Consider the following 26,501-nt stretch of genomic DNA (forward strand, 5'->3'; position numbering starts at 1 on the left):
TGTTTGTGTGTTCATGTGTGTGTTTTCATCTGATCACACCTTTCCTATACCTCACCTTGCCTTTCCCCTTTGTGTGGGTATGTGTAACTCTCTCTCAGGCAGGATGTACAGGGAGGATGACTTCCTGCCCATGCTGGCCTACGTCCTGGCCTATTGTGACATGCCTCTCTCGCTCTCTCTCGCTCTTTTTCTCTCTCTCTCTCCTCTTCTCTTTTCTCTCTCTCTCTCTTTCTTTTCTTTTCTTTCTCTCCCCTCTCTCTCTTCTCTTTTCTTTCTCTCTCCTCTCTCTCCTCTCTCTTCTCTCGCTCTCTCTCCTCTCTCTCTCTCTCTCTCTATCACTCTCTTCTCTCTCTCCCCTGTCGCTCTCTCTTCCCTCTCTCCTCTCTCGCTCCTCTCTCTCCCCTCTCCCTTTCAATTCTCTTCAATTCAATTTGCTTTATTGGCATGACGTAACAATGTACATATTGCCAAAGTTTACTTTTGAGATTTACAATATTAAAATAATAATAATAATAATCTCTCTCTTTCTCAGGGAGGATGTACGGAGCAGATGACTTCCTACCGATGCTGACCTATGTCCTGGCCCAGTGTGACATGCCTCAGCTGGACACTGAGATCCTCTACATGATGGAGCTGCTGGACCCCTCACTGCTGCATGGAGAGGGTAGGTCTACCATCACATAATGACACTGGATTCAATACCACAGTATACAGTTTGCGATATACTCACGTATACATCAGAATGTATTCTTCACCAACATACAAACCGTATACGTCATTTTCTACCTCGTATAGCCTCGTTGACACATTAACACGTCCTTCCCTGCCTGCTCTCCCCTTCTCCCCAACCCTCCCTCTCCCAGGTGGCTACTACCTGACCAGTGCGTACGGGGCCATGGCTCTCATCAAGAACTTCCAGGAGGAACAGGCAGCCAGGGTCCTCAGCTCCGAGGCCAGAGACACCCTGCACCAGTGGCACCGCCGACGCACCGCCCAGCGCACGGCACCCTCCGTGGACGACTTCCAGGTATCGCCCTGAACCCCATCTGACCCCCAGGCAGTGAGTTTGAAAGAACGCCCCCCTAAAACGCCTCCCCCGAGACGGGGGAGACTGAATCTGCATGGCTCCAGTGTGAAGTTTCCCTTAAGTACAGATCTAGGATCAGCTTTCTTTCCCCCAATCCTAACCTTAACCATTAGTGCGGGGAAATGCAAAACTGACCCAAGATTAGCGTCAAGGGGCAACTCCACTCAACACCAATCTGCATGAGAAGCGCCGGTGGTGACAAGCCGAGACTATCCCTCTGTATCTGTATCTGTTTTCAAAAATGATCTGGAACTATGAAGACACTTTTGGAAGAAAAAAATGTGTTTGATTTCCGGGTTAGGGATGGTCAAGAAGGGAGTGATATTGAGAAGGAAGTTGATAGGTAGATGAGATAGGACTAATCTAATGCATGTGATTGTGTACTAATGACGCGTTGTCTTGGTTTTCTCTGTTCGCTCTGAAATGGCTGTGTCTTCCTGTAAACGCCATACAAATAATAGAGGCTATATAGCCGTATCAGAGATACTTCATCTTTCTCCCTGTGTGTCTTCAAAAAACATCCCTGTGTATTTGTGTCTCAGTTCTGATCCTGCATGTGCACCTGCATATAACTGATATCCGTGTAATGTTCTCTGTCTCTCTTTGTGTCATTTTCTCCGATGTGTTTTTGCATGTGTATATTTTATATCTGTTTTGCATGTTTGCATAAATGTATTTTTGTATGAATGATACCTGTATCACATTCCTTGTATCCCTTCTCCTTCAGAACTACCTGCGAGTCGCCTTACAAGAAGTCAACAGCGGCTGCACAGCCAAAACCCTCTTAGTCCACCCATACTCCACCACCGAAGAAGTATGCTCGCTCTGCACCTACAAGTTCAAAGTTCATGACCCCGAGAACCACGCCCTCTTTCTCATCACTGAGGCAACCAGTCAGCAGCTTGCCCCGGACACACACCCCCAGCGAATCAAAGCGGAGATACACAGCCACCCAAACTCGCAACCATTCCATTTTGTCTACCGCAGAGTGCCCAACCTTAACCTGTGTATACCAGCTATCCCAGCTAACCAGCACAATGGCAACTGCCTACTGCCTAGCCAATTGGATGAATTAAACTGAATTAAAATGAAATAAAATGTTATTGATCCCTAGAGGGGACATTGGATTTTTCACTAGTGTACAAACACATACAGGGACAATTCAGACTCATACATCAGAACACATAGACCTGAGAGAGCACTGCTGGATGGTGGAACAAGTACAATACCTGACTGCTGAGACTGAGGCAGTCCTAATATGGACACCACACGGGTATGATGGAATGATACTGAATGGTGATACTGAAGATGTCCTAATATGGACACCGCATACACGTAGCCATAGAATGGTAGTGAATGGCAGAAATTGAAAGAATGCACTGAATGTTTAAATTATAGGGTCAGAGAATGTTGCTGTGTGTTGTGAAGGGATCCTAGACTACTCAATGGAAAAAGTAGTTCCTATTCTTCTAAAAGGAGACAGAAAGAGGAAGCAGGTAGGGAGAGAAGTGTCTGGTGTCTGCATGCATTTCACTCTCTTTTTAGGGATACGGCACGTGAGCGTCAGGAATTGGTTGGTCAAGTCCAGTGTCGAGTCAGCTAGTGACCACTCTGCAGAGCTGCCTCCAGGGCAAGGTTCATGACAATAAATGCCAACCTGCATTTCGCAAGCTTGAAATTTAAAGGCAATTTCTGATTGAGCCGACAAATGCAGTTTACCATGAATGCAGTCTCCATAAACATGGGAACATTTCCATTAAATGTAAATTGCGCTCTAACTTTGAACTTCAGCGGTATGGATCGAATCGAGCCACCCCACTGGGCACAAACTGGTTGAATCAATGTTGTTTCCACGTCATTTTAAAACCCAAAATACGTTGAAACAACGTGGATAGACAACGAATTTACATCTGTGCCCAGTTGTCCTGGTGTGATGTGTGAAGAAGCTAAACGGATGCTTTGCGACGGTTGGCTGGACTTTCATGTGGATTTGGCGACCCCTATAAGATAATTGAAGAATGGCTTGCAGCAGTATGGACATCATATCAACTTGCATACTCTTGAGTCTACAACCTAACTGCCATTTGCAACGCCATTATATTCAAACAAAAGAGAAACCCTCACACTGCTCTTGCTGGTATTACTTATTTTAAAATATTATGCTTTAATAAGAGCAAGAGCAATGGGCAGGTTTCTCTTTTCTTTGAGGTTATCATATTCCCTCGCACCTGCAGCCAGATAACTCAGATGTGCAAGTGCTTTTTTGAAATAAGAAATGCAATTATATCAAATTATATAAGTGAATATATTTTTCTGTAGCATTTTGTATTATTATTTTGCTGCAGTTGCTGGTCAACTGTAGACAACGTAAAAGTGTAGATTGTGTTTTTATAGGAAAATTCTATTTTATTTGGATTGAAAACATAACCAGTGTGTTCCTGAGATAATTTCCCCCACATGCCGTTCGATTATATGCCAGTAAATTAAACCAATAAATATTTTGGAGACAGAATCTGAATTGACTCAACTAAACATTTGTCTATATCAACTGCCTCAAAAAATGACTGTATTCAAAGTTGTACTAGAAAGTTGAAATTGTATTGGTTGATGAGAATATACTATTTTTGTGTCTGTTATCTATAGGGGTCACTGACTGATTCCTTATCAGCTATTGAGAAGAGATTACAATCGAAACTAATTTCCCCTTGAGGATTAATAAAGTACAATCTCATCTCAGTCAGTATTAGTGTGTATTACTGAGAGAGTTTGGTGATCTCTAAAAAGAGAACGGTCAACAGTTTTTTATTGAGATAAGTATTGTACAGTCAGTTGATATAATGGTAATCATTCGGTTACAACATAACCATTTTAATACTGCACATACTGAAATTCTCCTCACACACTCTGTGATTGCTAACACCTGTATGATTTTTCCATCATTGTTTTGCTGTATTCAAATCTGACAAGTAGAAACGGATAAGTAGTATGTTCGATTCATATTATGACACTTAATGCAATGCTTAAAACACTACTGCTAAACCAACCAAACTGTATTTTTGATCTTGTATATGTGCTGGGAGATCTTGTTATTTATTTTTCCAGTTGTAATGCAAAGAAAGTTGATGAAATGATGGGGGGGGGGGTTAAAATATGCGAGATGGTGTTGGGTGTCCTGTCCCATAAGCCCTGTAGCCTTTCTTTGACTATTGCACCCATTAAAACTCAATTGCCCTATTATGGTGTTCATTTGTTGACCTTAGTGACCATTTGTTGACCTTAGTGACCATTTGTTGACCTTAGTGACCATTTGTTGACCTTAGTGACCATTTGTTGCCATGTTGGACTAAAGTAGGAATGAATATACTTTAATAAGAAATAAGATGCATTTTCTTGAATGTTACTCTACAAACAGTTACTGTCGTTTTTCTTTGAATAAAAACACCACAATGTAATCCATTTTAACAGTTTATTTGTTGGTTAGATTTAGCGAATCACAAATGTGAAACATGAAATGCAGAAATTTGCATTTGTGTAAATATATCCATGGTTTAAACAAGAGTCGTTAAAGCTCGATCGGACACAGTGTTATCCTCCTCGGTGCGTTCAGTGGGATATGCACCTTTACGCATTAATCAATCTCTTCTCATCTCCTCTCCTTTCTTTTGCATGTTTTCGATCTGGTGTTATTTGCCATAAGCATGAGGTGGCCAACACTTCAACTGTCTATTTGACTTTAGACTAGAGCCTTTTCAGACTCCAATGCGTGATTACAGTTTCTTCTGAATGCTTAAACACTAACTGTGATTCTTGAAGCACTATTTCTGAAACCATTAACACTTGGAGCCAATGCATTTACCAAGTGTGCCAAACTGAATGCACGTTCTCTGCTTTACACTGAGTTTGTAATTTTATAACACATTTTTTGCAAAACTGTAAACACAACTCACTGCTTTACACTCAGTCTGCAATTTAATAACACACTTCTAGCAAAACTGTAAACATTGGTATCTACATTGCTACACTATTTCACCAATTGCCTTTCCACATTGACACATGTGAAAACACTTTTAGATAATGAGTTCACTTACAAACCAGAGCTTGAGCACTATAAATAGGCCACAGGTAAACATTTGGTTTGGGCAACAATGGAGGCCAGTATTGGACAGAGAGTAAGAGGGGTGAGAACTAGAGGAGGAGGAGGAGGAGGAGGAGGAGAAGGAAGAGGTGAAGTAGGACGGGGGAGAAGGAGAGGACGGGGAAGGGGAAGAGGAGTCAGGAACGCAATAACTGATGAAATCATGTTGTCAGCCATGGGATGAGCATGAGGGAGGCTGGGCAATGGGTTCAACCAAATCTGAGCCGCTATACTGTTGCAGGTATCATCCGGATATTTCGAAATGAGAACCGGTAAGTAACTAAGTGCTGTAGTATTACTAGTACAGTAACATGTACTCTACTTTCATAATGAGAAGGATCTATCACTAAAACCATGCAAATGTTTTTACAGAACTGCAAGAAAACCAGTATCTGTTGAAAGAGGTCGACTGTTCACCCCAGAGCAGGAGACCCACACTGTAAATATGATCATTGCAAATAACTGCATCAGACTCAGAGAACTGCAGGACCACATAATGGCAGATAACACCATATTCCACAACGGATCTGGAAGTGGATGGTGCTACATCATATTGACTGATCCCTGTCTTTTCGTACTGTGCTACATTGTTTTGTCTTGTCTCTTTCAGAGAGTCATGGAGCAAGAAGCAGATGCAGTGCATCATGAGCTGATATATGTGGATGCAGCCCAACCTCACATTCCAGCCTGATATCCTTTGTGGTAAGGTATCTCGTGAATGTATATAATGTATTCAAGTGAGCAGACACCTAAGGCAATTGAATTGTCCTTGGTGCCCGCTCTCTTACCTTATAATTCTGTATTTCTTTGTGACTAACTGGTTTGTATACAGGTAGACCAGAAAAGACACATCCCTGATTGGCAGATGAGTGACAACCCTGATTAAAAGCACCTGCTACTCATCAGTTGTTCCCTAAAAAAAAGCGGTTTTGAATTCAAATAAAATTGTACCTATACACTGAAGAAGGCAGTAAAGCCAAAAGTCTGTGTACGCTATTCCTAATGCAGTGAAAATAATTTTAAAAAAAAATAGAATAATGAAGTTTTTGTTTGTCTGAATTCACGGCTTTTACGCACCAGCCAAGTTTCTGGGACAGCGCGATGGTTCCCTTATGATTCATGTTATTCCAACCTCATAGGTTGTAAATATATAGAAAACACAGGAAAATGACATGTTGACTGCACTGGCTCTTTAAATTGTTAGTGGCCTGGCCTCTTGCTTTCTGTGTGGTACTTTACTTTTAGCTAAATTCACAAATACAATTGATTAAATGTATTAAATTGTGCGGGGTTAATAGATAATGTCTAGGATTGGAAAAGCATGAGTTAAAAAAAACCCCGTAGAGAACCACATCAATGATAAGAATGATAAGATTAAGGTTTTCCCCTACTAGTAATGTTTGGTATGTGGCATTGACTTTGTATCACAAAACATTTTGTGACTATTTTACATTAACTCTCAATAGCCCTATGATGTTATTTTGTCTTCCCATTAATGAAGTACAGTATCATTATAAGGCCTACAAGGGGGGGTGTTAAATGAATGGGAATCAGATTAGAGAGCCATCTGGAGACGTTTTCACCACCCATACTTCTCACTCCCCACCCCATTCACCTGCCCTCGTCTTCCTCTCTCCCCTCACCATCCATCGACACACAGATCGGTCTGGTAGGACACGCACGTCTTCAGACTGGAACACATTTAACACCGTAGAGCTAGAGGAACTCACACAGAGGGGGTAAAACTAAAGTAGTCATTTTACCAAACTTTTCCAATTGTGAATATAATTTACCTACCCCAGATAGTAGGCCTGTGTTGGGGTTCACCTACCCATTACTACCACCCATTACTACTACATGCATAATTCCACAGGCCTCCAAAACATATTTGAGTTTTTATTGGAATAAAAACACGATTTGACCAATTTCACTTGCATAGTAGATTTAGCTAAAAGTATCACAGATAAATAATCTCCCTCAGGACAAGCACGGTCAATTTTTTTATTTTTTATTTAACTAGGCAAGACAGTTAAGAACAAATTCTTACTTACAATGACGGCCTACCCCAGCCAAATCCGGACAACGCTGGGCCAATTGTGCGCCGCTCTATGGGACTCCCAATCACCGGCGGATGTGATACAGCCTGGATTATAACCAGGGACTGTAGTGACGCCTCTTGCACTGAGATGCAGTGCCATAGACCGCTGTGCCACTCGGGAGTTATGCATTCACAGAAGCCCAACTGATATGAAGAGTGTAAAACACATGTGAACCATTATATACATATGGTAATATTCGTTGAAAATATCCATGACATAAAACAAGAGTCATTTGTCATTAGATTGGAGTTGAACACGATATTGTGCCCTCACCTTCAGTGGGATGTGCCTTTTATGCATTAATCAGTCTCTTCATCCTCTCCAATATTGCTCTGATCCACAGTCAGCGCACAGCTTCGGACCTTTGTGGGTGCAAGATCCACAAACAAATCGGTGGCACTGTGCACAGCTTTCATGGGCCTGGTTCCGTGCACACTGCGTCTTCACCTGGCACTGTGTTCTCTTCCCAGCTGGGAGCTGGATGGGTGCCCGGCAAGGAGGCGGTGCGGCCTTGGCTGCTTCCTTTGGCGGCTGCAGCTGCCTTCGTCTTGGCTCTCATGTGGTTCTCACGAAGCTCCCATGCCAGATCCATGATGAAATCTCCGCGGCATTGTCTTGCCGGTACACAGGGTGAACAAAACGTGCACGTTGATAGCAGCCAGGTCGAGCAGGTTGTAGAATACCGCAACAGGCCAGCGGCGAGTGTCCCCTTTCACCGTGAACTGTCTGGCCATCTTATCCAAACCAACCTGGAATAATGTATTAAACATTAGCAAAGTAATAGGACAAAATTACAATTCGTTACAGAAGAGCACAATGCATGAAATATGGCAAGGTGCGCCTAAATGTATAGCCTAAATGTATAGGACTAATAGCCTACATGTCTGCTGTTATAGTGCGTTAGGGTCTCTGGTTCTCTTTGTGTCACCGCCAATGGCAACGGTCAGATGCATAGTACTCAGGATACAGACATTTTTTTCTAGGCTTCTTTCTGTAAACCGTAAGTGTTGCTTTGTTGTGCTTCAGCACCGCTGTGGAGAACAGCTCTGCTTGTGACTGGTTGCATGCAGATGGAGGCAGCTCCGGTCTCGTCTTATTCACCACCCCCACCAGGCTTGTGTTCTTGTCAATCAACTTATTTGCCAATGGCAGTGAGGTGAAGACATCGTCCATGTTGACATTCCTACCCTCGCCAAGGTAAGGTTCTCCAAGCCTCATCACCACATTTTCAGGACACTGAGATTCATCTTTCCCCAGATATGGAAAGACATTCAGCACGTACTTGCTGTCGTGTCTTTGGGGTACCATTAAACTGAAGACATGTTTATCAATTAACTCCCTGTAATTATTATCACGCGATCAAACTGATTCATCGTTTAATTGTAATTAACTAGGAGATCGGGGCACCAAGGAAAATATTCAGATTACAAAGTTATAATTTTCCTAATATAACTTTCCTATATTATAACATTATATATTATATTATATTATAGTATAGGCCGATTATCTTCTGGTTTAAATGGTGTATTTTACCTCGTGTCCAGTCTCATTCCAAACGTCGTAAATTGTTGTATCTGCACGAACCCAGTCTTTACTAAGAGTCATCCATACATCAATTGTCTTAAAATCATTTATTTACTAAACTAAGTAATTCACATAAAGTATACAAACAGTAATTATCATCACAAAGAATTGGTAGAGTAATGTGCCCTAGTGGTCTAAACAGGCATGGCTGGTCTGTTAGACAATGGGTCATAAAATGTTCAGCTGAGGAGGTACACAGTTCATTAATATTAACAATTGACATGCTAATCCTTTGCACATGAACGCTCACTCATTTGAGAACAATTGCAATCAATATATATTTACGCTCAGTGTGTCGTCGGGATCCTTGTTGGAGCGTCGTTCTTTTGGAGAGTTTTCTCTCTCTCTCTCTCTCTCTCTCTCTCTCTCTCTCTCTCTCTCAGTTAGAATGGATCTTCCAAAGCGACATTCATTAATGTCGTTATAGAATGGATGTTTCGTTGGTCTTCGCGTTCAATGATATAATTTACTTAGCTGCAGACTAATAATTAATATCAAAGACTTGTTCTTATTCTGTCGGTATCGATAGTCTAAAAGTTAACCACGTGGTATAGTTCACTTTCAGTAGAGTACTTGGATGGTCAAACCTATTGGCCAACTCGCAATGGAGTGGAGGTCGGGTCTGAAGAAAGTAGATCAGGCTATGGTTTTATAGTGAACATGTCACATGACACCTGGTCCTGTCTGTGTCCCTGGGGGCGTGCCGATGACTGAGTTAAGCTTGGTACAGAAATATAATTCTATCACATTAACATCAGTACATAGCATCTCAATGTATTACAAATAGCTTTATCCTTATTAATACATTCTATACAAGCATGTGGATGCAAGTCTCAAGGCTGAGGCTATTATATAAACCGTTTTATGGTAATATGGCTATATTGTCTCTTCTGAGTATCACAAAATTGTACCAAGTGGACCAGTTTGTAGCTGGATTCTTCACCAATCTTCCATACCTTCTCCAGAACACAAATGTCATTCGGTTCCCCAATTCTGTGAGTTGGAAGAATTTCCTGTGTCTCTCTATGGGACCCCTCTGTGTCTCAACTGGGCCATGTGGTTGTAAGATTCTCCTCTGGAATTTTACAACACTTTCACACAGGGCCTGGGTGGGGGGAGGTAGGTTGGGGGATGGTGCAAGGGGGGAGGGGGTCAACTGTCCTCCCTGTACTCAAAGAGGCCAACGTCATGACATTGCTGTCGACGTCAGCTGCCAACCGAAACTTCATGCCCCACTTGTCTTACTGTAGGGGCTGTAGTGCGTAAAGCGAAATTTCGTTTTCGTGGGGAACCATTGCTCCTCAACGGTGATGTTCACTTCTGGCTTGTTAGAGGAAACACAGTTCTGTACAAACGCGTTCCAAACTTCTGATTCTAAGGCGAATTTGCTTTTTTTTGTTGCTCTGTGCGCCTCAGCAACAGTATGGTCCCTGATTTGCTGCAACATCTCCATGTCACATAAACAATGAAAGCTGTCGAATGCTCTGTCAATTCTGTCTTTTGCGTAAGGTGTAGGGCCCGACTCCACTGGGATTCCATTCTGTGGTGATAAATGACTCGGAGCATTGTCAGCAGGCTCTTTTATCCAAACCGTGCCGTCCTTCCCCGTCTCCTCTCTCTCCATCTCAGTTAGTGACGCCTGCACGGTGGGCATCGTGGCGCCCGAGGCAGATCAGGCTCATAATCAGAATCGCAGTCAGAATCAGAATGTAATGAAGAATTCCCCCATTCGTTATCCGAGTCGATCTCAGCATCAAGTTCCTCCGCTCCATCTGACTCCATCTCATTCAAATCTCGTAGCGTTATCAGCGCTTCTCGCACCTCCATTCTCGGTTTCGCTATTGTATGAATGACGCACCCTTCCAGGCCACCCCTCTCTCGTTTAATGGCGGTCCGCAAACAAACGTTAAGGTGCATGCCACCACCTACTGTGCAGGAGTTTGTGGTCAATCACGGTTCACAACATCAGCTCCACATTTCTAAATCCTCCTACCCAACTCAGTATTTCGGAGTAAATGAAAAAGAGCCCTACTAACTTCTAATAGTACAGTTTATTTTAATGAATGTTATATTTTTTTGTGAATGTTTTAATACTTATTTATCAGAAATAAATGTACAATATATAAAATAAACAGTTTATTAACGCATGTTTTCATTAATTTTAGAATGCTTTAGTGAGTTTAAAAACCACAAAACGCCCCAAAAACTGTCCTTTGTGCTTGTAGTGGTATATACAGTAACTTCAAACCTATATGTTGAATCATGCAAGTGATGGGGTGGTAAATACAGTAACTTCTAACCTATATGTTGAATCATGCAAGTGATGGGGTGGTAAATACAGTAACTTATAACCTATATGTTGAATCATGCAAGTGATGTGGTGGTATATACAGTAACTTATAACCTATATGTTGAATCATGCAAGTGATGTGGTGGTATATACAGTAACTTCTAACCTATATGTTGAATCATGCAAGTGATGTGGTGGTATATACAGTAACTTCTAACCTATATGTTGAATCATGCAAGTGATGGGGTGGTAAATACAGTAACTTCTAACCTATATGTTGAATCATGCAAGTGATGGGGTGGTAAATACAGTAACTTCTAACCTATATGTTGAATCATGCAAGTGATGGGGTGGTAAATACAGTAACTTCTAACCTATATGTTGAATCATGCAAGTGATGGGGTGGTAAATACAGTAACTTATAACCTATATGTTGAATCATGCAAGTGATGTGGTGGTAAATACAGTAACTTATAACCTATATGTTGAATCATGCAAGTGATGTGGTGGTATATACAGTAACTTCTAACCTATATGTTGAATCATGCAAGTGATGTGGTGGTAAATACAGTAACTTATAACCTATATGTTGAATCATGCAAAGCTGATATTCAGTGATGTGGTGGTATATACAGTAACTTATAACCTATATGTTGAATCATGCAAGGCTGATATTCAGTGATGTGGTGGTAAATGCATAAATCACTAATGCAAAAAAAAAAAGTATCATGTTTTTACTTATCTGGAGTTAAAGTTGGTCAGCCCTATTCACTAAATACAAAGGTAGGAAAGATGATTTAGATTTTTTTTATTTAACTAGGGAGGTCAGTTATGAACAAATTCTTATTTACAATAATTGCCTACGCCGGCCAAACCCAGGCGACGCTGGGCAAATCACGGCCGGTTGTGATACAGCCTGGAATTGAACCAGGGTGCCTGTAGTGACGCCTCAAACACTAAGATGCAGTGCCTTAGACCACTGCGCCACTCAGGAGCCCATAGATCTAACCATAGAGATCCTCATTTTATTAAGTCAAACCTTTCAATGTGGAGTTTTGTGCTTCAGCTCTACCATGTTTTGTCCAACTGTATCTATGCTGTCTGGAGTAGCATTCTGTTCATTAGTATGTTCATACCACACCAATCTAAGGGTTCTATTCAACCCGTATCATTGAAGACCGTGCGAGTAGTCTGGGGGGGGGGGGTAAAGGTGAAAACGTCTTCAAATGGCTTATTCATTTATTCAGTCCCACTATAGTCCCCCAATGATGACACATCCTTGGTTTAACAAGAAAAAACAATAAGGTCATTATGTAAAACATAGCATCACCCTTCTCTTCAGTAAAGGCTACATCGTATACTGTAACATCTTGACTTGACATTGATGTGCAAAAAAAATACTGCATGGACTTCGAGGTTACTGAGCGTGATTGAGGCTAAAGGTACTGAGTAACATCCTTAAGTTTGGTACAGACAATGTGGTTACCTCCTAAAGGGCATCCACCTCTTTAAAATTCTATAGAATTCACTTTTTTCAAGTTTAGGCACTTCTTTAAGTCTGTACAACGATCAACTCAGTCGTCTGAATGGCAAATCCCGGTCTGCGTCCGAGGTAGCATCCTGTTCCCTTTACAGTACACCACTTCCGACCAGAGCGAGTACAGAACTTGAGGATCGAGACGCTAAGAAGAACCCCATCAAGCGAGTCAAGACCTCTCTCTCTCTCAATCGTTGATTCTAGAACAAAGAATAGTGTTACCACCATAGACATATAATACAGCAAAATAATGTTCTCATTCCATCCCTATTCTAACAGAATTTTCCACTGAGGGGCCACACAATCCAATTATGAAAAGTTGACACACACACACACATGGATTAAGAGCCACAAGTCATTATAAATAAATCACTAACATAATTGTAAGCTTTGATGGCACCAGGACTTACTCTAGAGTCTGTAGTTTGTAGCGTTGATTGTCCCTGACGTCAGAGAGAATTCTCAGTCCTTCTTCTCCCGTGTCGTTTCCCATCAGGCCTAGTTCTGTGATGCTGGAGTGGCTGGACTTCAGGGCTAAGGCTAGGGAGGAGCAGCCTTTTACTGTGATCCCACAGCATCTCAGACTGGCGAGAGAGAGGGTGGAAAGAGAGAGAGGGTGAATGTGGGGAGAGAGATGGGGATAGAGAGAAAGAGAGTGGAGAAGGTCACCAGAGAGGGAGAAAAGATCTTCAATTTGTTTTGGCCAACAAGACTTCATACATTGTACGAGTGATTTATAAGTTAACAAATGACCAAGTCATTTTGTGAATATGCGTATAATAATTCATTGTTTGAAGAGCGTGTGGTGTGATATTATAGACCAAGCAATGAGCTTTATAACTCTCTCTAATGCTCTTACTTACAACAGTCTCTCCAGTGTACAACACCTGGACGTCAGTCCCACGTAGAGAGTCTTCACACCATGGTCTCCCAGGTCGTTTCCAGAGAGATCCAGCTCTTTCAGGTTGGTGAGGTTGGAGCTGAGAGCTTTGACCAGCTCCCCACAGCATTTCTCTGTCAGTTTACAGTCACTCACCCTTGGTGGGGAGAGGTAATTACATTGAGAAAGTTGTCCCCACCACACACACGTGCTAGGTTTGCAGAACTCACCTGAGGGTCTCAAGTGAAGACAAGCAGAACAAGACATCGGCCCAGTCATCCGAGTCACCCAGATGGTTCCTGCTGATGTCCAGCTCTTTGAGGATAGAGTTGAAATGCAACCCTCTGACTAGGGTGATGCCACAGCTCGCCACACTGGAGAGACAAGGGAATAGAAACACTTAAATATTCAGCTCCAGACCAAGGTTCAAATACTATCTCTCAGAGACTTTAAGCGTTCGCTTTAGACTGCCAGGAGAGCTAGATGAGCGGACAGGGCTTGCACTTTTGCGACTATTCTATTGGTTCCATTGTGCCAGGCAAGCTCAAACAAAGTCTGACAAGTATTTGAACTAATTTCAAATAGTATTTGAACCAAAGTCTGTCAGCCTACATGGAGTAGGGGCTAGGGGAGATTGGCCCGTACACTCTTTATGGGGTAAGCTAGCTTACTTGAGTTTCTCCAGTTGACAGGCGGGCAGTCCGAAGGCGTTGCAGAGCATCTTGACTCCCTCGTCCTTCAGGTTGTTGTTGCTCAGGTTGAGCTCCCTCAGACTGGGGATGTTCACCAGACACCTAAACATGTTCTCACAGCATTTCTCAGTGAGCTGACAACAGTACAACCTGGTGGTGGAGGGAAAATGTATGGTACATTTACTACAGTGAACATTCCACTTTAGAATCAGTGAGGTGGAACGTGTGAGTGTACTACAATACTCCAGAAAGTACTCACTCCAGTTTGTATATCTGGGTTGACTTCAGTATGTCCATGAGCAGCTCCACCCCCCGGTCTCCCAGGTCGTTCATGCTGACGTCCAGCTCGCGCAGGTGTCTAGGGTTGTCTATCAGCAACACCGCCAGAGCGCGACTCAGCTCCAGGCCCAGCTTGCAGTTTGAGAGCCTAACGAAGATTACAATACTTTAGAAGATGTGGTACAGCGGTTAGTGCCGCGAACCCCAGCACAGATGTACAGCCTAGGCTACCAGAGTCGGCATGAGTTTAAATCCAACCCATGCCATTCTGACTCGCAAACTCTCATAACTCCTCCTGTCTACTCTTCACTGTCCTATCTCAATAAAAATGCATTATACCCTTAAAGAATATATTTATATAAATTAGTTTAGATTAACTGTATTTCCTTATGAGGAGAACTTCATTTGCATCAAACCACAGAATAAACCCATAGGGGAAGTGAATTCAATGATGTTACAATTGGGGGTACACATGATCAGAACGGGTTTCCTAGCCATTGATTCAATACTCACTTCAGGATCTGCAGTTTGCAATTGACAACCTTCAGTCCGTCAACGAGATAAAACACCCCCGATTCTCCCGGTTCGTTGCCGCTCAGATCCAGCTCCAGCAGGTGCAAGGGGTTGGATTTGAGAGCTTTGGCCAGAGCGGCAAAGCCATCCTGTTTCACCCTGCAGCCGGACAGTTTCAGTCTCTCCAGTTGGCAGTGTGGCTTGGCCAAGCCGGCCACCAACAGCTGCACTCCTGAGTCCATCAGCGTGTTGAAACTCAAGTCCAGAGTTTTCAGATTGGACACCTTTGAGGTGAGCGCCGAGGCCAGACATTCACAGGATTTCTCTGTTAGTTTGTGATATGACAGCCTGGTAAGAAGGAGGGTTAGGGAATCCAAAAGAACATAGACATACAAGCAGGCATTAAATCAACAGAACTTTGTAATGATCATAAGACGGGTCCAACAAACCTGAATTACATCACAGGGATGACAATTATCTTGTGTTATAGACATTTAATATTGATAGTGTGTGCCAAAAGTATTGAGTTAGTGACACATTTTTTGTTTATTTTGTACTTCAACACTTTGGATTTAGAATGATACAATGACTATGAATCTAAAGTGCAGACGGTCGGCTTTACTTTTAGGGTGTTTTCACCCATACCGGGTGAACTGTTTAGAAATTACAGCACTTTTTGTACATAGTCCCCCCATTTTAAGGGACCAAAATGATTGGGCCGAATTCACTTTTGTGTATTAAAGTAGTCAAAAGTTAAGTATTTGGTCCTATATTCATAGCACATAACTACATCAAGCTTGTGACTCTACAAATTGGTTGGATGCATTTGCTGTTTGTTTTGGTTGTTTCAGATTATTTTGTGTCCAACAGAAATGCATGGTAAATAATGTATTGTGTCATTTTGGAGTCACTTTCATTGAAAATAAGAATAGAATGTTTCTAAGCACACAATAATTTTGTTCCTATAAAATGGGGGGAATAGCCTGTAATCTCTGCTGTAATCTCTAAACGGTTCACCCAATATGAATGAAAATGTTATTATTTCACATCCAAAAGTGCTGGAGTACAGAGCCAAAACTACAACAAATGTGTCACTTTGTCAAAACTTTTGGAGATCACCGTAATAGCTGGTATGACCAAGTACATACGTGGCTGTCTGGATAGCTTTGATCACTGGCAGCATCCTCAGAAGTTCCTTGTCTCCTCTCTTCTTTACTTCCAACCCAAGCATCGCTATCGGCCCAGACTCCGATGCCACTAACACAGCGGCCAGGTCAGACCAATGTGCACGTGGGTATTTGGCATCTGGGAGGATTCCCGTCTTGAGAAAGCTCACACCATCAATTTCTAAAGAGCTGTCACCCAGTTCCGTCAGACAGTTCAGCAGGTTGAGGGTCCTCGGTGAAGCGGGATTCTCCATGACCTTCTTCTTGATATACTCTACCGTTTCCGTCAGTGTCTCCGACGAGTTGTAGCCGGCCTCTGCGATTGACTGGATGAAGCTCTGCGAGAAGCTGAGGAGGAACCGGAGGAAGAGGTCTAGCTTTCCGTTTTTGCTCTGCAAGGCCATGTCCACTGCATTCCTCAGGTTTTCATCTAGGCTGTTGCAGGATCGATTAAACCACATCGCAGCAAAGAAATCCTGAATGGTGGTATGCCCAAAGTAGTAGATCTTCTTTTGCTGCAGCCCAATATCCTCCCTGAAGATGGGTATGCTTACTTTTGCAAACTCTGACCCCTCATCACAGTTAATGTTGCACTCTCGTAGGTCTTCCTCGTAGAAAACCGTGTTGCCTTTCACCAACTGCTTAAAGGCTAGTTCCCCCAATTTAATAGCCATCTTCTGTGTATTCTGGTCCCGTGTTTGCAACAGGGCGAGTAGGTCAGTGTACATTGGAGTCAGAGCTCCGGGGTCATATTCTTTACCGGATAGCCATGTCTGTCTAACGAGGACTGATGCCGAAATCGAACAGATAATAGGTATCTGGCACAAGACATAGAAGCTTTTTGAGTACTTCAAGTGGTGGATAATTGCATTGGCCTGGTCCGTGTGAATGATTGCTCTTCTGAAGAACTCCTCTTTCTGAGAGTCTGTGAAGCCTTCAATTTCTGTCACTTCGTTGATGTACTGAAGAGGGATGAGATGGACTGCTTCAGGTCTAGAGGTAATCCATATGTGAGCGGCGAAGGGAAGAAGATTGCCATTAATTAGGTTTGTCAGCAGTGCTGGCACGGAGGAGGGCTCTGTGAGATCGGTCACTATCGGGCTGTTCTTGAAGTCGAGAGGACGTCGGAATTCATCCAGCCCGTCAAGAATGAACCCAACTCTGAAGTTCTCCAAGTTGGAAATTCCTGGTTCTTTCAATTCTGGGAAAAACTTGTAAAGAAGTTCAATCAGACTTAGTCTCTCCTTCAGCAAATTCAGCTCCCGGAAAGGAAGGGGAAATATGAGAGGACATTCCTGGTTTCCTTTTCCCTCTGCCCAGTTAAGAATAATCATCCGCACCTGGCTAGTTTTGCCAATACCAGAGACGCCCTTTGTCAGCGCTATTCTGACTCGCTCGTCGTCTAGTTCAGAATCAAAGTATAAGCTTAAGGGTGAGCATCTCCATTGGTGTGTCTTCCTGAAGGTTGGCTTAATTTGAATGTATTCATGTTGGTTCACCTCTCCACTTTCACCAGGTGGATACTGGAGATCACAATGTATATAAAATGGATGCTCAGTTTCCCCCCCTGGCGGACTTTGGTACTTTTTCTTCAGTGTGGCTCTCAGCTTATTGCTGAGTTTTACCGCATTGGAGGCAGAGACTTCCCTGTTAAATAGACAAAACAGTACATGTAATTTCTGAAGGGTTTTAACCATATTGTCTGTTAACTGTATAGTCTATTATTGTGAGAGCACACCAGTTGACCCTCTTGAGCCTCTTTGTCATGGATCCCCCCGGTACTGCTGCTCATTCCGTTCACCAGCTCCGGAGGTCTACGTCACCGGCCTTCTAGGCGTCACTGAACTGCATTCCTTACCACCAACCCCGGACTGTCTTGTCTCATTACGCACACCTGGTTCCCATTCCCCTTGATTAGTATGTTATGTATGTGCCCTCTGTTCCCCATTGTCCTTGTCGGTTATTGTTCCCATGTTCGTTGGTCCTGTGAGTACCTGTGCTGTTGTATCGGCTTCCATGCTACGTGTTATTGTGCACTTGTTTTATGGGTTTCGTCCCGTGTATTATTTAGAGGTTTACACCTCGCTCTTTTGTTTGGGTGGAGAAATAAAAAACCCTATTACGTATTCCTGCACAGCGTGGCACACTCTTGCAAATGACCAACAAGGCCTTGGGAGCATTTCAAACCATTCCTATATATATTTTACCTTTATTTAACTAGGCAATCAGTTAAGAACAAATTATTATTTTCAATGACGGCCTAGGAACAGTGGGTTAACTGCCTTGTTCAGAACGACAGATTTTTACCTTGTCAGCTCAGGGATTCAATTTTGCAACCTTTCGGTTACTAGTCCAACACTCTAACCACTAGGCTACCTGCCGCCCCACACTATATGGTATGGTCTAGTTTGTTATCTCAATAAAAGTCAGTGCTAGGAACCTCTTGGTACTAAAATAACATCTCCTTAACATGCATTTTGGTTGGTCAATTGTCATTTACAGTTGTATATGCATTCCACGGGATGTAGAGAGGCAGAGACGCCCCTCTATCACTTTAAATACTGTTGTGAACATTTGAGTTGTCGAAGAGTAAACTCCTTCCCAGCCGGTAATATCCTTAATTGAATTCAAGTCTGACGTTTTGCTCTCAACTATCTTCATACCAGCAATTCTTAGAACCTTACAGATGGAATAAACCATTGGTTCCCAAACGTTTTATAGTCCCGTACCCCTTCAAACATTCAACCTCCAGCTGCGTACCCCCTCTAGCACCAGGGTCAGCGCACTCTTAAATGTTGTTATTTGCCATCATTGTAAGCCTGCCACACACACGATACATTTATTAAACATACAAATAAGTGTGAGTTTTTGTCACAACCCGGCTCGTGGGAAGTGACAAAGAGTTCTTGTAGGACCAGGGCACAAATGATATAACAATATTCAAGACTTTTGCTCTTTTTTTAAACATCTTACATATAAAACCTTCTGTGTTTATCAAAAATTGTGAATAACTCACCACAGGTTAATGAGAAGGGTGTGCTTGAAAGGATGCACATAACTCTGCAATGTTGGGTTGTATTGGAGAGAGTCTCAGTCTTAAATCATTTACCACACACAGTCTGTGCCTGTATTTAGTTTTCATGCTAGTGAGGGCCGAGAATCCACTCTCACATAGGTACGTGGTTGCAAAGGGCATCAGTGTCTTAACAGCGCGATTTGCCAAGGCACTATACTCTGAGCGCAGCCCAATCCAGAAATCTGGCAGTGGTTTCTGATTAAATTCAATTTTCACAGAACCGCTTGATGCAATTTCGATGAGGCCATCTTGTTCAGATATCGGTAAGTGGACTGGAGGCAGGGCATGAAAGGGATAACGAATCCAGTTGTTTGTGTCATCCTTTTCGGGAAAGTACCTGCATAATTGCGCACCCAACTCACTCAGATGCTTCGCTATATCACATTTCACATTGTTCGTAAGCTTGAGTTCATTTGCACACAAAAAATATCATACAATGATGGAAAGACCTGTGTGTTGTCCTTGTTAATACAGACAGAGAAGAGCTCTAACTTCTTAATGATAGCCTCAATTTTGTCCTACACATTGAATATAGTTGTGGAGAGTCCCTGTAATCCTAGATTCAGATCATTCAGGCGAGAGAAAACATCACCCAGATAGGCCAGTCATGTGAGAAACTCGTCATCATGCAAACTTTAAGCTCGTCTCTCAATTTAAAAAAAAACATGTCAATACTTTGCCCCTTGATAACCAGCGCACTTCTGTATGTTGTAGAAGCGTTACATGGTCGCTGCCCATATCATTGCATAGGGCAGAAAATACACGAGTGTTCAGGGGCCTTGCTTTAACAAAGTTAACAATTTTCACTGTAGTGACAAAAACGTCTTCCAAGCTGTCAGGCATTCCCTTGGCAGCAAGAGCCTCCCGGTGGATGCTGCAGTGTACCCAAGTGATGTCCGGATGGTGAACCATTCATCCATTTTTGAGCAAATGAAATGAGCAGCAGCTACTTTTGACTACATACGGATCGTTAGTGGAATTCCCGCGAGAGAGTAATGGTTAATGTGATTGGATGTTCATTATTTGATTAGGCTACATGTATTTGACATTGTGTTGTTATTTCGCTGAACACTATTTTTGGCAGTGAAACGAGGCTACTCAGGTGAGAAAAAAAAAACTCACCCAAATGTATAGCCCCGTTGGAAAATATAAATGGACTGTTTGAAAATGTGAAGGAAAAAATAATAATTCTCGCGGGAATTCCACTAACCAAACGTAAATGTGAATCACATTTTTATTTGGCGTACCCCCGACGGCATTGCGCTTCCCCAGTTTGGGAATACCTGGAATAAACTTCTGCTTGTCACGGATCCCCCAGGTACTGTTGCTCATTCCGTGCACCAGTTCCGGAGGTCTACGTCACCGGCCTCTAGGTGTCACTGAACTGTTTCATTACGCACACCTGGTTCCCATTTCCCCTGATTAGTAATAATATAATTGTGCCCTTTGTTCACCATTGTCTTGTCGGTTATTGTTCCCATGTCCATTGGTCTTGTGAGTAGGGGAGAGCGAGGTATGTTGTTACACTTTTCACGCTGTCTAACATTTACTGGGCACCATACATCACAATGGTATAAATGTCATACCAAATGAAAGAAGGAAGTCTTTGGCACATATTTGTATTCATTTCATCTTCATATCTTATTTCAGTACGGAGTTGTAGACCCATCAGCGGGTAAATTGTCACACTACGTCAGGTAAGTTGTCACATTAGATTATCTGCAAATAAGAACACAACTAATTAATTGTGAATATAGATTTTAATTTCAAATTCAAAACCAAATTCAACATCATTAAAGAACAAAAAATAAAAACAATCCTGACGAGAGAATATGGCAAATAATGCCTTTCAATCAAAACAATAATGATGGCAGAACACACATTAATTAAGTGGCATGACCACTTTACTTTGAAATCTCACGTTCTCTGGCGTACACATAGATCCACGATAATTGTTGGAATCGGAATGGAATGAAATGCTGCAGATTAAATGTTTAAAGTCTTAACAAAACAGATGTGGTGTTTAAACACACTAATGCACAGTTTTGTAACAGCCTATACGACGTACATCCGTATCTGACTAATCAGACTCATCTTCAGTCACAATTCTTGCACACATAAATTGCCTGGCCTGAGGTGCAAGCATCATGGGCCCATTTGAATCATCTCACACACTTCACCCAAGTCTCATTTGGAAGGCTGTTTGAAAATGACTCCACACAGACGAGGCAGAAGCACTCCTCTTCATCTGATGATGACTCTTCTACGATTTTGCTTTTTTTTAGCTACCTTCTTGTCTTTGCAGATCCAGATTTTGACTCCACCCCTTACTTCCCTTTCTTTGTGGGCTATACTCGGTCTTGTCTCAGGATGGTAAGTTGGTGGTTGAAGATATCCCTCTAGTGGTGTGGGGGCTGTGCTTTGGCAAAGTGAGTGGGGTTATATCCTGCCTGTTTGGCCCTGTCTGGGGGTATCATCGGATGGGGCCACAGTGTCTCCCGACCCCTCCAGTCTCAGCCTCCAGTATTTATGCTGCAGTAGTTTATGTGTCGGGGGGCTAGGGTCAGTCTGTTATATCTGGAGTACTTCTCCTGTCTTATCCGGTGTCCTGTGTGAATTTAACTATGCTCTCTATAATTCTCTCTCTCTTTCTTTCTCTCTCTCGGTGTACCTGAGCCCTAGGTCCATGCCTCAGGACTACCTGGCCTGATGACTCCTTGCTGTTCCCAGTCCACCTGGCTGTACTGATGCTCCAGTTTCAACTGTTCTGCCTGCGGCTATGGAATCCTGACCTGTTCACCGGACGTGCTACCTGTCCCAGACCTGCTGTTTTCAACTCTCTAGAGACAGCAGGAGCGGTAGCGATACTCTGAATGATCGGCTATGAAAAGCCAACTGACATTTACTCCTGAGGTGCTGACCTGTTGCACCCTTGACATCCACTGTGATTATTATTATTTGACCCTGCTGGTCATCTATGAACATTTGAACATCTTGGCCATGTTCTGTTATAATCTCTACCCGGCACAGCCAGAAGAGGACTGGCCACCCCTCATAGCCTGGTTCCTCTCTAGGTTTCTTCCTAGGTTCTGGCCTTTCTAGGGAGTTTTTCCTAGCCACCATGCTTCTACACCTGCATTGCTTGCTGTTTGGGGTTTTAGCCTGGGTTTCTGTACAGCACTTTGAGATATCAGCTGATGTAAGAAGGGCTTTATAAGTAAATTTGATTTGATGATTCAGGAAACAGCTTTTTGCTAGATTGTGCCTTATTATTTTCAATTTCTAGTGCCTGCTTCACTGGTGTGTCAGTTAGAATTGCTGTTTTGTGCCGTTTTCTTCCTTTGCAAGCTGGTTTTCGGGGGCCAGCTTTTAGATATGGCCGGATGTCCTCTGGAGTTGGTAGTCCGCTGTCAGCAATGGCATTGCTGGGCAAGGGTGAGCTGGTGCTAGCATAAGAACTGGGCAGGTCTGTGTCTGAGCTCGTGCTAGGCAGGGCTGGAATGGTGCTGGGCCCTGGCAGGTTGGTGCTGGGGCCTGGCAGGGCTGAAATGGTGCTGGGGCCTGGCAGGTTGGAGCTGGTGCCTGGTAGGGTTGGGTTCTGAATGGGGCGATCTGTAACGTAGGATGGCGCAAACTCGGTTTACAGAAATACATCCCTGTTGTAAGGTTGTACCCCAGCCACCCTAAAGCCAGGCTGAATGTTCAAGGGGGTTGCAGCCAGAGGATAGGGGATCGCCACAATCCCAGGAATGTCATAAATTGAAATTGTTTTCCCGGGATTGTTCCTCATCCAGGCATCACACGCGGTGTTGATGTGCCTCTTTAGCAGCCTGTAAAAAGACCTGTCTAAGGGTTGAAGCCGATAAGAGCAATGGGGTGGGAATGACAGCATAATTATGCCATTTTCTTTGGCATAATTGAGTCCATCAATGGACAGATGAGACACTTGGTTTTGTCCAAAAGGAATAAACAGGGCTTCTCCTTTGAGCACATCGTATGCTTGACAATGTTTCAGGAAGTCAACAAAGTGCACATCTTTCATCCACCCAGAGGGATTTGTCCCCTCCTTTGCTGCCAGGTGGCCCGTTGATCAGGACATGATCGTGGAAGTTGACACGGGGGAATATAAAATATGGAGACATACTATTCCCTGTGGCTGAGACAGCACAGGCCAGTGTGACGAGGGTTCCCCTTTCAGCGGAGGTCAGTGACCCTACTTTTTTGAATCCAGGTCTGCCTATCACTTTGTCAGGTTTATGTACAGTGGTCACCCCAGTTTCATCGACATTCCATATGTCGCCTGGTCCAAATTGATATCTTTGTAGCACTTCTGCTACATTGTCGAAGAAAGCAATAACATTTTCTCTGTTGAAGCTACTTGCCCTGGTAAGGCTAGTTGCCTCTGGCTTTCTCAGCAACGGCGTTGGGTGCCGCTTTAAGAAGCCTGTAAACCACGCCAACCTGACCTTTTCTTTTTCTGCCCACATTGGCGCGAACTTCAGCTGGTGTGCCACAGCAAACTGGTAGGCAAGTCTTCTGACCTCACTTGGCGACAGACCAAAATAAATGTCAGCTGATCTAGTAATATACTGAACAATCTTCATCTCCAAATCAGGTGAAAAAACCTGCGGTGCCTTTGTATAGCCAACCACTGTTGGCGTGGCTGTCTGACTTTCAACTTCTTCTCTGGCAACCTTTTGACAATACAGAGTCAGAGTACGGTGATTTATGTCAAGATCCTTCGCTGTACTCCTGATTGATTTGTTCTACAACTTCACCTGCCTCACTGCCTTTAACATTATGCCAGGTGGCATGCTGCCATTCTCTGTCTTTCTTTTATAATTTCTAACCATCTTTCTTTCCTTCCCCTCTTTCATTCCTTCCTTCCTTCCTTTCTTCTTTCCTTCAAAAACACATTTCCTCATTGAAATTACATATTCATTACAGGCTTATGACGCCCACCTCCCTGTCTACTATCCTTGTTGCCACAATGCAATTCATAACACCACACGAAATTCATGACACTGTATGAAGTAGTGTGTGTGTGGATATACAGTACTGTCTCATACAGTAGGCATGTAGTGTGTTAGTAGACACACACATGACAGAGCCTGTCTTGTGTAGTCCAGGGATATGTCTGCTGCTCTAAACTATACGTGTATATATAATAATCCATTTACAGTAATATTTAGTGTACTCAGCTCTGATAATACTATTATCACAATGTTTTTTGAGCATGTTCTATGTGTCTATGTATACTGGGACAAGTTGTCACTAGGTGAAGACTTGCCCCAAGGTCATTGAGACAACTTGCCCCAAACTGACATGTGTGCTAATGTTGGCTAAATCTCAAGGTTAGCTCAACATAGGACTGCAGCTAAAGTATCAAAAGACATGTTATTGTCTCTACTCCGTGCAAAATTATAATTTTGAACATTCACACCTAACAAAGTTTATTGCATAAAATGTAAAGTGACATTTTTTTACATTTGAGGGGGGAAAAATAAGAAACTTGTGCCCACCTCAGATTAGAGTGACCTTGACCACATGTGAACAGGAAGTTGACTGTAGAACATGTAGTCCCACAAAGTAGCTATTTGATTTTTGAGATAGCGCCTCTAGTGTTGGAGGTACGAACAGTTTGACAACTTACCTCGCTCTCCCCTACCTGTGCTTTGTTTCGGCGTTCGTGCTGCGTGTTTTGTGCACTTGTTATTTCGGGTCTCGTCCCGTGTATTGTTATTTCGGATCTCGTCCCGTGTATTTATTAGAGGTTTAACCTCGCTCTTTTGTATGGGTTACATCCCTGTGTTTTTGTATACCTGTTTGTTTTGGGCTTCGTCCCCGTGCCTTTTCATGGCATGTTGTATTTTTGGGTGGAATATTAAAACCCCCTATTACGTATTCCTGCGCTTGTCTCCAATCATTTATACAACGTGACAATGCTTATATGAACATAAAATAGGCCTACGGTGTATTCTGAATGACACATTTTCCATAGGCTCATTTTGATCTTGTCCTCTGTTCAAATTACTAATTGTCTTACCTTGGTTCAGTCTGATGGTTTTCTCTTCCAGGGCGAAACATTTAACTCAAATCAGGAGAGGCGGATTTCCTATGACCAAGGTTTGTTTCCCTCCAAGGAGGAGGCAGGTATCTGTGAAGAGGGCAGTAAGGCAGGCTACCCCGTCCCTCATGTGATGAAGAAAGGAAGATCCCACTACCAACCATAGACCTGTAACACAGATATTGGATATTGTCTTCCTAACTGTAATAGCAATAGTGATGTGTGTATGGTGCTACAGTAATGCACTGGCAAGACTGCCTCAATTCAACGTCTGCTCACCGATTATAAATGATTTGCTAATAAATTAATTCAGTTAAATGGGCTACCTAAAGAAGACATAAACTGACAAAAACACGGAGGACCTATCCATTTAGGCCCTATTATTTTTTCTTTCAATAAGGTCGTTTGGGATCAGTCCAAAAACAGACTTGCAAACAAAAAACAGGGAGCTTTAACGGTACACGAATGCAGTGTAATCCCTGGCCTTCAACACTAGCAATGGATTATGTGGAGGGGGAAAAAATCATGTCAAATTATTTATACATGAAAAAATACCTCTGACTACATCGTCTAAACACTGAACTCGCTTCCGCATGTCTTTACATCCGTTCCTTGGTGCTGGGCTAGCCCACGAATAGACAGAAAATAACTAGCTAAAATACGGCATGCATTCATCACATTGCAACTTTATCAACTCCAATGTAATAGCAAACACATAATGCAATTCCATAGTTACTTTGATTGTCTCACTTTATTCTAGTCCATCACTGCGTCTCAGTAAATGTATGTGTTTTAAAATAGGCAGCTTCTAACTCCGTTGCGGTTTCTCGTCAAAACAAGACACGCGCAAAAGTGCTAAAAGTCAAGAACAGGGGCGCGTTCAGCAGGACACGTTTTGGAACATCCAGATAGACATATGCTATGTAGAACAAACATGCATCTTCGATATTTACAATAATGAATGACGTTAATTTCTATCTGCAATGTTCGAGAACGTTTTGCAACTGAAGGTGGCCCTGTTCACACCCAGTACACATTTCAGAGGTTAGATCATTTTTGTCCACCATCAATTAGGTCAAATGTAATCTCAGACCAA

The 26,501-nt window shown here is 42.8% G+C and overlaps 2 protein-coding genes across 3 annotated transcripts in view; one reads left to right on the plus strand and one right to left on the minus strand.

The window, feature by feature from the left end:
* The window catches only part of LOC106586723 (ras and Rab interactor 2), a 48,329-nt gene extending 43,786 nt beyond the window's left edge, over positions 1 to 4,543 (plus strand). Inside the window, 3 exon segments of the mRNA XM_014174293.3 lie at positions 533 to 664; positions 864 to 1,027; positions 1,815 to 4,543. Coding sequence (XP_014029768.2) covers positions 533 to 664; positions 864 to 1,027; positions 1,815 to 2,168 — 650 coding nt within the window. The 3' untranslated portion in view covers positions 2,169 to 4,543.
* A 7,873-nt stretch (positions 4,544 to 12,416) lies between these two features.
* On the minus strand, positions 12,417 to 26,247 carry LOC106586711 (NACHT, LRR and PYD domains-containing protein 12). Of its 2 annotated transcripts, none has more exons than XM_014174281.3 (10): positions 26,142 to 26,247; positions 25,385 to 25,573; positions 16,245 to 17,909; positions 15,097 to 15,444; positions 14,564 to 14,731; positions 14,284 to 14,454; positions 13,843 to 13,986; positions 13,596 to 13,769; positions 13,143 to 13,316; positions 12,417 to 12,932 (listed from the first exon to the last, which is right to left on the minus strand). In XM_014174281.3, the coding sequence occupies exons 2-10, from the start codon at positions 25,423 to 25,425 to the stop codon at positions 12,920 to 12,922; spliced, it is 2,898 nt and encodes a 965-aa protein (XP_014029756.2). In that variant the 5' UTR covers positions 25,426 to 25,573; positions 26,142 to 26,247; the 3' UTR covers positions 12,417 to 12,919. The 2 variants fall into 2 exon arrangements, with proteins under 2 accessions (XP_014029756.2, XP_014029747.2); XM_014174272.3 differs by having other exon boundaries at positions 26,156 to 26,245.
* Positions 26,248 to 26,501: the final 254 nt, after the last annotated feature.

Source organism: Salmo salar, chromosome 02, assembly GCF_965601325.2.
Source record: "Salmo salar chromosome 02, fSalSal1, whole genome shotgun sequence".
Classification (NCBI taxonomy): domain Eukaryota; kingdom Metazoa; phylum Chordata; class Actinopteri; order Salmoniformes; family Salmonidae; genus Salmo; species Salmo salar.

Bases quoted from the DNA above. Each gene is read 5' to 3' on its own strand.
- LOC106586711 (XM_014174281.3), bottom strand. From the start codon at position 25,425: ATGTTTCGCCCTGGAAGAGAAAACCATCAGACTGAACCAAG. The intron at 14,455-14,563 runs GTGAGTACTTTC...CTCCACCACCAG, and splicing joins ACCCAGATATACAAACTGGA to GTTGTACTGTTGTCAGCTCA. The intron at 13,770-13,842 runs GTGAGTTCTGCA...CTCCCCACCAAG, and splicing joins TCTTCACTTGAGACCCTCAG to GGTGAGTGACTGTAAACTGA.